Source organism: Pimephales promelas, chromosome 8 (assembly GCF_988280905.1).
Source record: "Pimephales promelas chromosome 8, fPimPro1.hap1.1, whole genome shotgun sequence".
Lineage (NCBI taxonomy): Eukaryota > Metazoa > Chordata > Actinopteri > Cypriniformes > Leuciscidae > Pimephales > Pimephales promelas.
This window is the reverse complement of record NC_142776.1, coordinates 13,036,580-13,051,657: the sequence shown is the minus strand read 5'-3', so window position 1 is coordinate 13,051,657 and position 15,078 is coordinate 13,036,580. Positions and strand designations below refer to the sequence as shown.

Below are 15,078 nucleotides of genomic sequence, written 5' to 3'. Positions count from 1 at the left end.
CTATGACTGTGCTGAGATTGAGACTTGCTTACCTCAAGGGAGGTGCAGTCCCCTCGCCTATACCCTGATCTAGCTTTTATTTTTGACCTCAAAATAAACCTACTTCTGTGCATGGTCAGGGTGATCTGAGGATTGACATGAGGACTTCCCCGCTGAGGCAATCTCCTTGGGTCCCTCACACCTTACAAGCGCTGCAACAACCAGCCATGTCCTTTGGGGCTCCGCTTGATGATCAGATGTCGATAGCAGCATCGTAGGGGGAGCTTCAGTCGTATGGAGATGGAATTCGGCTGTGTTTCCCCCTTCGAAGTAAACCGCACGTTCCATTGGTCAGGCGATGTCCACCTTGGTGGTCCAGGAGTACCACCTTTGGCTCAACCTGGCCGATATGAGGGACACCATTAAGAATCGGTTCCTGGATGCCCCTCTGTCCCAGGTTGGGTTATTCGGCGACGCGGTTGAGAGCTTTTCCCCACCCGTTCACTGGTTGCACACCCTCCATCCGCTCATCACTGAGGTCGACCTCCTGGGGCATCCTCCGCTCCTGTGAAGCCCCAGCAGCAGCCACCATCCAGGCCTCAGTGTGGACCGCACAGGTTTATCTGTTTGCCGCCCCGGACAAGTCTCACTACCAGTCGTTCTATTCTCTGACCGAGGGGACCCTCGACACGGATGCTCTGGCACACAGCTGGTCCCCGGACCTACGCAAGTATGCGTTTCCCCCAGTAAGCCTTCTTGCACAGACATTGTGCAAGGTCAGGAAGGACGAGGAGCAGGTCTTGTTAGTTGCGCTGTATTGGCCCAACCGGATCTGGTTCTCCTCGCGACAGCCCCTCCCTGGCCCAGGCTCTGCTCTCTCAGAGACGGGGCACCCTATGGCACCAGCATCCAGACCTGAATGCCATATTCTTTGGTACAGCTTTGAGGGGTGAATTCCATAAATACTTGGAAAGCCATGGAGTTCACAATGTTACCTCATGCAGATATCAGTCCTTGATTGCCCACCTTAGAAGGCACTATGAAGTAGGTGGTATTTTTAAAATAATGGTTGTGCCACAGAAAGTATGTTCTATTTTCTCAGCATAAATGAATGTTGGGTGCATGCTCTCAAAGTTGAAGGAACTTAAGGAGAAAACGGAAGAGGCAGAGTATGAAGAAGAAATACTCATTTACAGTTATCTGACGCTTTTATCCAAAGCGACTTACAATTACTATATATGTCAGAGGTCACACATCTCTGGAGCAACTAGGGGTTAAGTGTCTTGCTCAAGGACACATTGGTATCTCGCAGTGGATTCAAACCCGGGTCTCTCACACCAAAGGCATGTGTCTTATCCACTGCGCCATCACCACCCTAATACTCTGCATACTTCTTGCAGAATATGAAGAAGAAAGTGAGTTGAGACCATAGTCTCTTCCTACAACACTGCAACTAGAATACGGAAGGAACTCCAGGACCAACGTAAGCAGGCCATGAAGGAAGCAAGACAAGCCAGAACAGCTCAAGCCAGAGGAAGTCACCAGATCGCTGGCAGTATGACTGAAGACCCAACACTGCAGCAAGATATCATACCTGGAGGCATCCCAAAGATTGAGCTCTAACCTGTATCTCCAGAGTTAGGTGAAGATGGCCGGGTGAAAGTTAGTCCTAAGCAGCAAGAACAAGTTCTCAACCTTGCCCAGGATGTCTGCCAAGCAGTTGCCAAGATCCCAACACCGAAACACGTTGGGACAGCCGTTAAGGAAACCAGATGCAAGTCAACTGTGTCACTCCTAAATAGATTTAGGAACAGCATCAGCTACAAAGAAGTACATATATTTTACAACAATGGCAATGGCAGTTGAAGAGCAGACAACTAGGGATGGTGCCTTCATACCAACCAACCTGAAGGTTGGATGATTCACACAGTTTGATAACCTTGACTTCCCAGAGTACACAAAGGATGGACGAACACTGCATGGCAGTTCATTCCAAGCATTTACCATCGCAGATACCATCCCTGCAACTGTGATCAGCTATGGTCCCATCTTCCCCAAGTCACCAACAAACTATTGAAGGACCTGGAACCAAATTGCACTGCCCCTACATGGAAATCATTCCAAGCATTTCTCATCCCAGATACCATCCCTGCAACTGTGATCAAATGTGGTCCCTTCTTCCCCAAGGCACCAACAAACCACATCTGATCATGACTGAGGGGGGTTGTTATGGCACAGTGGATAAGACACATGCCTTTGGTGTGAGAGACCGGGGTTCGAATCCACTGTGAGACACCAATGTGTCCCTGAGCAAGACATTTAACCCTTAGTTGCTGCAGAGGTGTGTGACCTCTGACATATATAGCAATTGTAAGTCGCTTTGGATAAAAGCATCAGCTAAATTAATAAATGTAAATGATCAATTCACTCCTCTTTTTTCATCTACTATTCTTCTCTCTTGTTCAGTCCACCCCTGTCCTCTTCCCTCTACTCTCCTCATTCTACTCTTCCCTTCTGTTCAATACTCCACTCCTTTTTACAGTCCTTTCCAATCGTCTGATGCCTTCTCTTCTCGTTACCTTTTCTCCACAGCAAACCCAATAAGATCAGAACCAAATCTGCCAATGGAAAATATTGTGCATTCAGGTGAAAGAAATCTAGATGTTTGACACTACTAGGTAACTAGCTTTTGACAAATCACTCACTCTATATACTGTACAGTACTACAGGGGTTGGACAAAAAAACTGAAACACCTGGTTTTACTACACAATAACTTGTTAGAATGGTGAGGGCCTCATTTTGCATCCAAATACAGCACCAATTGACAGATAGAAGTCCTTCACAGTGACCAGAGGGATTATGAGCCGTTCCTCTTCCAGAACAGTGTCCAGATCACTATATGATTCTGGTGTACTCGCTCCTCCAAAACACCTCAATAATATTCAGATCTGGTGACTGTCAGACCATGGGAGATGTTCAACGTCACTTTCATCTTCATCAAACCCTTCTGTCACAAGTCTTGCTGTGTGTGTTGGTGCATGATCATGCTGATACACGGTTTGAGCATCAGGTGCTCATGATCCTCCAGAAGGGTTTGGTAGTCCTCGGCAGTGTCGTGTCCATCAAATACAATCAGGATTGTCATGATATTGGAGCTCAAACCATCACTGATCCACCCGTGCTTCACTCTGAAGATTGGCCGCCAGGCATAGAGATGTGAAACCTCCAACATTGGCCAGTGTTTCAGTTTCATTGTCCAACCCCTGTATATACAAAAACAAACTATGCATAGTATGTTTACATTTTACTGAACATTTGTATTGTTCAGTATTGTGTACAGTCTGATATCCAATATAGCTATATTTTTTTTGTGTGTGTGTCTGTGCCCAGATAGCAAACTGACATTGAATCAACGTGGAAATATGACATCGAAACAACGTTGATCTGACATTGTTTTGCTCATCGAATTAACGTTGAACCAACGTCAGACGCGTCATTCTTTCAAAACTAACGGAAAATCAACTTGAAATCAACGCGTTGTTTTAACGTTATGAAAGCAAACCAATTTTTGATTTCATTTAGCTTTGAAGAATGCCGCGTCTGACGTTGGTTCAACGTTAATTCGATGAGCAAATCAACGTTGTTTCAATGTCATGAGAGACGTCGTTTCCACGTTGATTCAATGTAAGTTTGCTGTCTGGGTGTGGCCATTCATGCCACAAGCTAACTGGCTAAACTTTCTAAACCTGAATGTAACAACTAGCCATGTAGCTAATTGCTAATGGCAGCTAACATTTAGTGTAGCCTTTAGTTACCCTTATTAGCCTACTATCTGTCTGACATGAAAAACACTTCAAGGACCACACCAGGCTTCATACAAGTTTATTTCCAATGATTCCTCGCTCCAAACGTATCACTGTAGCAGCATTTACACTTCCGGTCAAAGCTTATTGAACATATAGGACACATACCTTTCTTAGAGCATAATATTCTGAGCATTTAAAAAAAGTAAGTCTCTACTCTCTACCCCATACCTGTGAGGAGTAATGCCGTTTAAAGAAACCACCGAAATTAGCTAAAACGGCTAACGCTAGCAAAGTAAACTAGTAGAGAATGAATGCTGCTGCTACGTTTGGGATGAGGAATCATCAGAAATATTATTGTTTGAAGACAGGTGTGTTCCTTTGAGTTAATTACCATTACAATATCCATATTACCATTCTTTTCCCAAAACTCTAGGGCAGACAGGCCGGTATAGTCACTATCACTTACCACAGACAATGATGAGCAGCTTCGAAGTCCGTTGGTAACCATTGGAAACCGTTGGTTGGTTGTTCCAAACTCAAAAAAATTACTAAGATCACGTGTGTGTTTGTGTGTTTGTGTTTGTAAGTGAGCCATGATGCTAAATATCCAGCATGTTTTTGAGAATTTTGAGAGTAGTTTAAAATTCGAATGAAATTCTGAGCCTGTTAATTGCCAACTAGTAGTGAAATCATCACAGATCCATTGATTTTGTTTGGATTTTTTTCATTTTTTCTGTGGAATGAGTATAGTGTTTGGTGAAAAGAATGGCATATTTCCTGATGTTATAACTTAAGGGAATAGTTGATTGCCAATGAAGTAAAGATGAAAATAGTGGAAAAAAAGTGAAAAACACCTGTTTTTTGCATTAAATTGATGCGCAATCATGTAGAAATGTTTTAAGAATTATTTTTTCAGTGGATGTTGTCCGCACATGTGTTCTGTGTATCTGGAATGCATTTATTGAGAACCTACCCAACCCACTAAGGATTTGATGAAAAAAATAATTTTTCACATTTTTCTGATAAAAAATAAAGGGTGCGTACACTAATATGGCCACAATTTTTTTTCGCGATATTTCCGGCAGAGCAGACCCTCCAATTATTTGTTCTTAGGGTCAAAGTTAACAGAAAAAATACAAATAAAAAGTATGGCAGACCATGTCAGGTTCAACCCATTTTTGAGACTTTGGCTCCCTGACTATAGTAAAAGTTTTCTCAGAGAGCTTAGAGAAAGAAGCACTTCCAACAACTATGACACAGGGTGTCATCACATTAATTCCAAAACCAGAAAAGGACAGAAACTGTCTAGAGAATTGGCGTCCTATCACTCTATTAAATAACGATTACAAAATTTTTGCACTAGTTTTCGCTAATAGACTTAAAGAAATGTTAGACTCTATAATAGATTAATCACAATCTGGGTTCATGAGGAAACGACATATTGCAAATAACATTAGATTAGTGCTAGATTTATTAGATTATAATGAGCTCATCACTGACGACAGCTTCATTCTGTTCCTTGATTTTTGTAAGGCGTTTGACTCGCTTAAACATGGTTTTATTCTGCAAGCACTTCAAAAATTTGGATTTGGAGATGTCTTTTGCAGAACTGTCAGGACCCTGTGTACAAATGGTAGTGCAATAAAATTGAAATTCGGTGCTTCCCCAAGATTCAAAGTGTCCCGTGGAATCAAAAAAGGGTGCCCAATTTCACCATACCTGTTTTTGATCGCCTCTCAAATCTTAGCTCTACATGTTTCTAACAGTGCCTTGGAAGGGATAACATTGGCTGAAAAAAGTATCATCCTTAGTCAGGTGGCCGATGACACCACCATCTTCCTGAGAAATGCATCCCAGATTCCCCTTGCGAAAGAATTGATCAGAGGATTTACACAAGCTTCAGGTCTCAAATTAAACTTAAAAAAATGTGAACTAATGGCAGTTAAAGATTGTAATGTATCAAATGTATGTGGCATTCTTGTGAAGGATCAGGTTACATACCTGGGAACAATAATAACCAAAGTATAAGAAGTCCATGAAATTTTAGCCCAATCATTGAAAAAACAAAAAAAAAGTTAAACTCTTGGCTACAAAGAGACTTATCCTTGAGAGGAAGAGTATTACTGACAAAAGCAGAGGGAATCTCCAGACTTGCTTATTTGGCGGCCTCTTTGGATGTTGATTGTAAGGTATCGAAAAGAATTGACGATATGTTGTTTAATTTCGTGTGGAAAAACAAAACTCATTATGTCAAAAAGTCTGTAATAATGAACACAAATCAGGGTGGGGGCTTAAACTTTTTGGACTTCACAACTTTAAGCAATACCTTCAAAATCAATTGGCTCAGACAATTCTTTAACAATCCAACATCACTTTGGAACTTTATTCCAAACTATATTTTCTCTAAAATAGGTGGCCTAAATTTTATGTTATTATGCAATTATAATATTAACAAAATCCCAATCAAACTGTCCAATTTTCATAAACACATGCTTTTGGCTTGGTCTCTCTTATTTAAACATAACTTCTCACCTCACCGTTATTACATTTGGAATAATAAGGACATTCTCTACAAAAACAAATCTTTATTTTTTGAAAACTGGTACAGTAATAATATTGTACTTGTTGGCCAACTATGACACAAGTGGCAGACTGTTCAGTTATTAAGAGTTCTTGCAGAAATTTCAAATTCCTGTTTTGGTTAAGGAGTATGCAATTGTCTTTGATGCAATTCCTTCTGGTATCAGAATGTTGCTGGGAGGCATTAATTTCCCATGGCCACTGACTCACAATATGGATTTTATCTGATACTGCTGTAGGGAGATTGCTTTTCTGCAGTTATACGAAAAATAAAACTATTAGGGCTTTATACCAAAAAGAAATTGTTACTATTCCTTATATAATCCCATATTGGAACAGGTAGAGAATGTCCCTTGGAAAAACGTTTGGTCTTTGCCTTTTAAATATATGCTTACTAATAAAGTGAGAGAAGTTACGTTTAAATTAATTCACAGATTCTACCCTGTAAAGTGTTTGCTTAAGCGGTATAAACCAGATATTGAATCTGAATGCTCTTTCTGTAAAAGGTCAGATGAAGATATTTGCCATTTATTTTGGAAATGCTCATACACAGAAAAATTTTGGTCAGATGTCCTTGAATTCATCCAAACCTTTTTCGTTACGGATTTCTCATTTTGCTTTATAAGATGTTTTCTTTGGTGTGGTTGACCTTAAGACGGACAAGGATGGAAAGTATTTCATTATTAATCTTTATCTACTCGCTAAATATCACATCCATAAATGTAAGTTCAGGGGCTCTAAACCCTTCTTTCCTGTGTTTGAGAGTGAAGTCAATGAATACTTGGACTCCATAAGATATTCAAAGAACTGTAAAGCTCTGAAGACTGTGCAGATATACTCAAAACTTGTGTGAGTGTGAGTGAATGAATTTGGAACTCATAACTATATGGTATGCTATGAATTGGACTGCTTGTTGATTAGCATTGCTGGACTTTGCAGACCCCTCTGGATATAATTTATTCATGCATGTACTTTATTTATCTATTTATTTATTATTTATCTATTTATTTATTTATTTATTTGAATGTGTTGTTTGCATAAAAAACCCGAAAAGCTAATAATTAATTGAATTATGTAAATTATTTTTTAAAAAGCATAATTACTAAACAAGACTAATTTGTTGTCATGTGACCATTAACCAATCAGAGAATTATACTCGTGATGTTAAATGATTGACATAACTTAAAATCTCAGGAGGTGATATAGGTTAAAAAAGCATTATACGAAATCAATTATGCATGTTTAACCTGTCTGGAAGACAAAGGCTTTCCAAATACGTTAGTAATAGATGCAATGTTAAGAAAACAATAATATATATATATATATATATATATATATATAATTATTATTTTTTTATTATTTTTTTATTTTTTATTTTTTCAATATAGTAGGCTAGAGCCAATGCTGTGTTGTCTCATGTCTCATTGTCTCATTTCATGGCTGGTCTCTGTGTACAAATCTACAAGACTTTCCATTGTATACGTGATAGGCTTTACTTTTTTATTTCTTTTTTTTTTAAAGGAAGATTTAATATATAAAATAGTTGAATAATAGGTAATTATGAAATATAAAAGATGATTATGTATATTTTAAAACACAATATAATCTTCTAAACAATTACTTTTTTGGAATCTGATTATGTAATCCAGATATGTACTAATCAGTTACTACCTAGCATTGGTTGTATAATTCAGGTCATAACATTTGAATTGTTGGAGGAGCACAGTAGGTGGCGGTATGCACCTATTTTGTAAATTTGTTACCCTTCCGTGGACACACAGAAGAAGATAACATCAATGGCATCAACATTACTGAACATGGGTACATACAGACGAATAGATTGTATATTTTTCAGTGAATTTCATCCAACGTTAGGACCAAAGATCACATATCAGGTAACGTCATAGAATTACATATTTTTGAGCGAAACAGAGTGGGCTATAGCATGTTTGACAACCTGGTTTTGTGCTTACAAACGAGACTTCCACTGTACATACAAGCAAAATAATGTTTATCCGGTTATATTGTAACAAATTATATTCAATTTTTGTTTGATCGAAGGTTCCGGAAGAATATATTTCGAGGGAACTTTTTGATACTGTGCAGGTGTACATCATCACCAAACCTGAGCTGCAGAACAAGCTCATAACAGTGTACGTATAAAACTTTACATAAGTAATCTCATTGTTTTATTTGTATTTGCATTGTGGTTTTAGACTCTTAGGCACAGACACCAATAAACTAAAAACTACGCTATGCCTTTGTTTTTAAAAATCATTTCTTAAACTATGAATTGTCTTCAGCGAACGAGCTCCCCATTAAAAAATAAAACGTTAAAATAGTTTGAACGTGCTTGTTTTCTTGTCGAAAACAAGAAGTAGCGGCTTTTGATTTCAGAATTTGGTTCAGTGGATCTAAAATTTAATTTGCTGGTTTAATAAAAAATATGTTGATATTTTTAAGTAACGAAAAAGTGGATACTCACAATAGAAAATCCACGGGCAAATGTTCAGTAATGTTTGTATTAATGCTATATCATTTACAAAAATATTAAATGTTTACAAAAACTACTTCGGAGCAACATCCACATTTCAATAAGATAATTGGCCTATCCTAGTATGGCAAAAACATAAAAGATAATTTACTTGTTTAAGGTTCAACAGCAGAAGTCATCTCAAGTTACTCAAACTACATTAAACTTTCAAGCTTATATGCACAAATTCTGAAACCGTTGTTTTTAGATTAGGTTCTTGAAATGTAAAAAAAAAAAAAAAAAAAAAAAACAGTCACAGATTTCAGTCTTTCCTCATTCATGCTTATTGGAGCTTTACTTCCATGGTTAAAAATTGGGTAACGTTATGAATTAAACTGGCTGTCAAGTAAACTGATTTGCTTTAAATGAATTTAGCTCCAACCAGCATGTGTGTGTGTGTGTGTTCCTGGTTTATCTTGGTTTAAATACACGTTACTTCTGTGATTACATTTGATGTAAATTTACTTTTATAGTTAATGATAATGACCTGGTTGTGTGTTTTATCTGTGTAACTGATTAAGGACTGCAATGGAGAAGAAACTGATTGGCTGTCCAGTGTGCATTGAGCATAAGAAGTACAGCCGGAATGCCTTGCTCTTCAATTTGGGTTTAGTCTGTGATGCCAGGACAAAAACATGTGCTTTAGAACCTATTGTCAAAAAACTGTCTGGCTACCTCACAACTCTGGAGGTAAAAAAATAATTTAATACATACTCTCTGTTATAGTTTCTGTACTTCAAAAGTTGGTCTAACAGTTAACTATTTCATAAAATGTTTTGATCAGCTTGAGAGTGGATTCATTTCAAACGAGGAGAGTAAGCAGAAACTGTTGCCTATCCTGTCCACACTTCTTGAGGAACTTAATGTTACAGGAGCCTGCACCCTACCTATTGGTTATGTGTATTTTCTATCTCTCTGTTTCCCTATCAATGTTTCTCGCTGTTTTTATAATCATCCTATCTCCCTCTCTCATAATAGATGACTCTAACACCATCCACTTGAAGCTAATTGAACAAAGGAAAGATCCTCAGGTTGTTCAGGAGTATGATGTACCAGTATTTACTAAGAATAAAGACCACTTTATAAAGTCACAATGGGATCTCACCACACAACAGGTCTACAAAAAATCTTCCCCACTGTTTACTGTCTTTATTTAACTTTAAAAAAAAGAAAGAAAAGTAAATCAGACATGGAAAATGAAGCCCTGTTTTGTATTGCACGTTTAAGTGGTGCATGAGTAGTGCAGTGTTTTTGTTGTTGTTTTTACCACCCATGTTAACAAACAAGAGCTTGTTTGTGCCTTAAAATCAAAAAGGTAATTGCGACCTTTTTATCTCAGTACTGTGTGATATAAAGTCACAATTGCGAGTTATAAAGTCAGTATTGCGCAATATAAAGTCACAATTGCGAGTTATAAAGTCAGTATGGTGCCATATAAAGTCACAATTGCAAGAAATAAATTCGGACGGTTTCACCCTCATAATTGCATGTTTATATTGCGCAATTCGGTCATGCGATTGAGTGTTATAAATTAAGAATTGTGAGATATAAACTCGCAATTGAGAGATAAAGTCAGAATTGCGAGTTTATATCTTGCAATTCTGACTTTATAACACGCAACTTCAAGTTTACATCTTGCAATTCGGACTATTTCTCAATTGCAAGATATAAAGTCAGAATTGCAAGATATAAACTCGCAATTATGAGATAAAAAGTCGCAATTATCTTTTAAAATGTTTTATTTTGTGTCGGAAACAAGTTTCCATACAAGGTGTTCACATTGTAAAGCAGGAGAAATTATACATTTCATAAAATCTGCGATTTTTTTTTTTTTTTTTTTTTTTAGTGTAGTGTCTTTTGTTATGGAGTATGTCTGAAAACAAAAAAAAGAGATATGGTCATCACTGCAGAACACAAAATCCAGGGGGAGGAGTTGAATCAAGAATCTGACCCTAACCCTAACCTTACATATACCTAAACCTACCCATCTCCGCACCTTGATCCCTTATACTACCCATCTCTGCCCCCTGATCCCTAACCCCACCCCTAATCCTACCCATCTCCACCCCTTAGATCTGGATCCAACTCCACCCCCTGGATCTAGTGTACTGCAATGAGGTGCTACTGAAAAAAAGAAGAAAATACCTTAAAAAAGTTCTATTGTCTGGCTCAGAGAAAGTTTTTTTCACATTACACTGTACTTTTTATCACAGCGTGACTGAAACAAGACTAATCTGAGCAGTTTATAACAATTAAGGTTTGGTTATACAACAAGGTTTGATTTCTCAATTTAGATAAATTACAAATAAGATTTAAAAAAACAAAAAGTAGTTTGTAATACTGACCATAGCCATCGTTTTGCGTGCCGCTCACTTGCAGTGTGAAACGGGTATATTATTTTAGTATTAGGCATACTGCCTTCAAATATAATTTGTTACCAGAAATATTTCATTTATATCATTTTTAATATATATTTTGATTACTTTTTTTGCAGATCCTACCCTTTGTAGATGGGTATCGACACATTCAAAAGATCTCAGCTGAGGCCGATGTTGAGCTTAATTTGGTGCGGATTGCTGTTCAGAATTTATTGTAAGTATGATATTATTCCTGTTTTGAGCTGCAGTTATTATTTCAATAATAACTTATTTAAAAGAATATTCTGTGTTAAATATAATATTAATATTAAAGGGGTGATGAACTGAGAAATCAAATTTTCCTTGAGATTTTGACATCTAAGAGGTCATCATATTATAAAAATGTCCTGTAAGTTTCAGAACTGAAAACGTCCTTATTAGTCCAATAAAAGCTTTTATTGACACCAGACCCAGCAAACGACTCGTTTTTAAATGTGGGGAACTATGACGACAAAGAGGATAAAACACCACCCCTGCAGAAGAAGATCATCTCCTACTATAACACGGCCGGTTTAGCCCCGCCCACCGATTCTCGCATTACACGCAATCACGCATAGCTAAATAACATAGGCCTACCTCGTGATGACAAACCGGATCGATCTACCGAGCAATACAAAATATTGTGCAGTGCCTAGTTGTGGAAGAAGACAGTCACTGCATAAGATTACTCTGGATTCCAATAGGACTGCATGGATAAACTTTATTTTTAATGACGTTCCAACTGATGAGGTAAAACATTGTCCGTCTGTTCGCTTCATTTCACTTAGGATTGTCCTGTAAACAAGACTGGATTTGCAGACCGATTAAGAGTAAAGAAAGGTGCTGTGCCGTCTATATTGGATCTGGCAGGAATTGTGCAACTCACGGACTCTGGGTCGAACATGTATGCGGGCGAATCATTCCGGTTGCCATTTTACAACATTGGACGTTTCAAAACAATATCCCCCAAGTGCATCGACAGGACTCATTATAATATGCAAAACTGTTATCCACTCACAGCAGTGGGCGTTTACTTCCAAGTCTTCAGTGCAAGATGCCCATAAAAATCCAGCGTTTTTCAGGTTTTTCATACATGGCTCTGAGGTAGGCTAAAAACTTGGATAGAAAATAGCCTATTACTTATTCATTTGAATGTGTTTGAGTGCAAAAACCAAGCGAACGTCATAAGTTGACCTCAGACAACAGTATAATAAAATTTAAAAAGCCAGTTCATGACCCCTTTATATTATTAAATAATATTAAATATTCTGTGTTCTGCATTTGTTTTCTGCTGGCTTTGGCTTAGCCAAAAGTTTTTATTTTGGAAAAAGTATAATAAAAGTTACATAAGAACAAAAATATCTTTAAAGTGCCATAAAACCCCGTTTTATCATTTTTATCATTCACACCTCAGATTTGTAAAAAGACTCCAGAAATGGGCGTGTAAAGCTGTGGAAAAGTGGGAGTATATTACATTATAATGATGAGAACACCATTTTAATGCATCTTTAGTTACTTGTGTTTCAGCGGGTTACGAGAGATGAGCGCATTAACAATGGGTGGTCTGCCTAGCACATAGTAGTCAACATTTGATTTGGTTAAAAAAAAGTTCATCAAAGTTGTCCCAAGACAAGTATGGGTATTGCATTATTACACACAGCATTAATAACTAGCAGGGATATTTTTCTCATATTATTTCCATTAACATTAAGTTTAATTAAAATTGCAGATAAATCTTCATTTTTATTACCATTTAAGTCACCATGGCACAGCCCCTACTTTTATTCTAGCCCAGCATAGCTATGCTAAATTCAAAGTTTAACACTGGGTTCACCAATCTCGGTCCTGGAGGGCCACTGTACCTGCAGAGTTTAGCTCCAACCCTGATCAAACACACCTGAGCAAGCTTCAGAATCACTAGAAACTCACAGGTAGGCGTGTTTGATCAGGGTTGGAGCTAAACTCTGCAGGGACAGTGGCCCTCCAGGGATATTTTTGATAATCATTGATATTGGGACTACACATTCATGGCTCGAGCTTGGTGCAAAATTTCTCTCCTGTGAACATGGAGGAGAAAGTGTAAAATTTGGAATGTAGATAAAGAAATCAATACAAAACATTTCTGGCACCTTTGGTTTTGCTTTGCATTTTGCTATTTCTGCATTTAAACTCTTGTCAGCAGCATCTATGGCATACATTTGTACCAGAGTTCAAGTTGTTTTTAACCCAGAATATTCTTGTAAATACCTGGAAATACCTCCTGACATAAGGAATCACTTTGACTCTTGACAGAAATGTATAGATACAATGACGAATGCATGAAAATCTAGCACCTGATGAAATTGTAAAAAATGAAATGCATTAAAACCATTAATAGATCATTACAATAGTTATTGTGTTGTAAAAACTACACATTTCTTCAAAGAGTATGGACTGAACAATGGTACTGTTTCACAGGTATTATGAAGTGGTAATTCTGGTATCCATATTTCAGGTAAGTTTTTGTTGTTTCTTCTAAATTTAATGATAAATAATTTTTCTTACTTTGCTTTTTGGTTTTCATATTCTTCAGTACTCAAATGTTTATTGTACAACACCTAAAGTACAAAACTTGATAGATAACAAGTGTCTTCAGGAAGAGTGTCTACATTACGTCTGTAAGCTAGGTGAGCAAGTACAGATATTTTAAATATAATTGTACGTGTATGAGTGTGAAATGTTTCTAGTTCACATTAGACATTTTACTATATGCACATGTCACCAGGCCAAAGGACAAGTCTCAGGGATGTGTTCCAGTTGTATTGTGGTTTGACCCCAGGTACAACTGTGCGTGACCTCTGTTCCCGCTATTCTCACCAGCTACAGAGAGTGGATGAAAGGCAAGGCTATTTGAATTTGTTTGTTGTTCACACTTAAATCCCCAAAATGAACATGCCACTAAGGCATGTCAGTCTTGTTTTCTGTACTACAGAAGAACAATATGTAAAGATTATAGATTAAGATTGTTTTGGCTGTTGGTTAGTACCAGTTTGAGCTGTAAGAAAATATGCTATTTAAAATAAATATTTTACTTTTATACATGTTATTGCAGGAAGCTGATTCAGTTTGGCTTGATGAAAGGTCTGATTCGGCGCCTGCAGAAATATCCAGTCAAGGTTGTCAGAGATGATAGGAGTCGTCCACCGAGACTTTACACTGGCTGCCATAGTTATGATGAAATCTGTTGCAAAACTGGCAAGTATTAAGTATGTTATTGCTTTTTCACATGAATATTCCTTTAAACCAGTGACATTCCTTTCATGCATTTTCAGGAATGAGTTACAGGGAGTTGGATGAGCGTTTGGAGAATGATCCGAACATTGTTGTTTGCTGGAAATAATACTGCTGTGACAGAATTATGATTACAGACAGTATTATAGTATTAGTACATTTGGAACGTGAATCCATTTCGTATGTAGCAGGCTATGTGTGATCTGATCAGCAGCAGTTAAAAACATTTTCAGTTATACATGTTTAACTTTTCTTACTCTGAGGAAAAAAGTAGAAACATGAACAAGACCTCCTGAGACCAAGTCAACTGTTGATCTTAAATCCATTGTTTTTAAAGTGTTACCTTGTGGATCCGCTGTTAAATTAACATTAGAATAAACAATTTTAATCAATGAAGTCGGTGTTTGCTTAACAGACTGTGTAATCTACAGTTGCAAAAATATTTGATTACATCACTCCAGGTCTGTTCAAACATCAAATATTGCACTTCTAAAACAATAAAGTGTGGACAAG

The 15,078-nt window shown here is 37.4% G+C and overlaps 1 protein-coding gene across 1 annotated transcript; it reads left to right on the top strand.

Annotated features, from left to right (window-relative positions):
- Positions 1-8,103: 8,103 nt before the first annotated feature.
- Positions 8,104-14,819, top strand: nprl2 (NPR2 like, GATOR1 complex subunit). The gene is made up of 11 exons (XM_039655660.2): positions 8,104-8,261; positions 8,428-8,519; positions 9,421-9,589; positions 9,684-9,792; positions 9,878-10,014; positions 11,394-11,491; positions 13,753-13,789; positions 13,868-13,961; positions 14,060-14,174; positions 14,387-14,529; positions 14,607-14,819. Exons 1-11 carry the CDS (start codon positions 8,163-8,165, stop codon positions 14,672-14,674), a joined length of 1,161 nt encoding a protein of 386 aa, XP_039511594.1. The 5' UTR covers positions 8,104-8,162; the 3' UTR covers positions 14,675-14,819.
- The last annotated feature ends 259 nt before the right edge of the window (positions 14,820-15,078 follow it).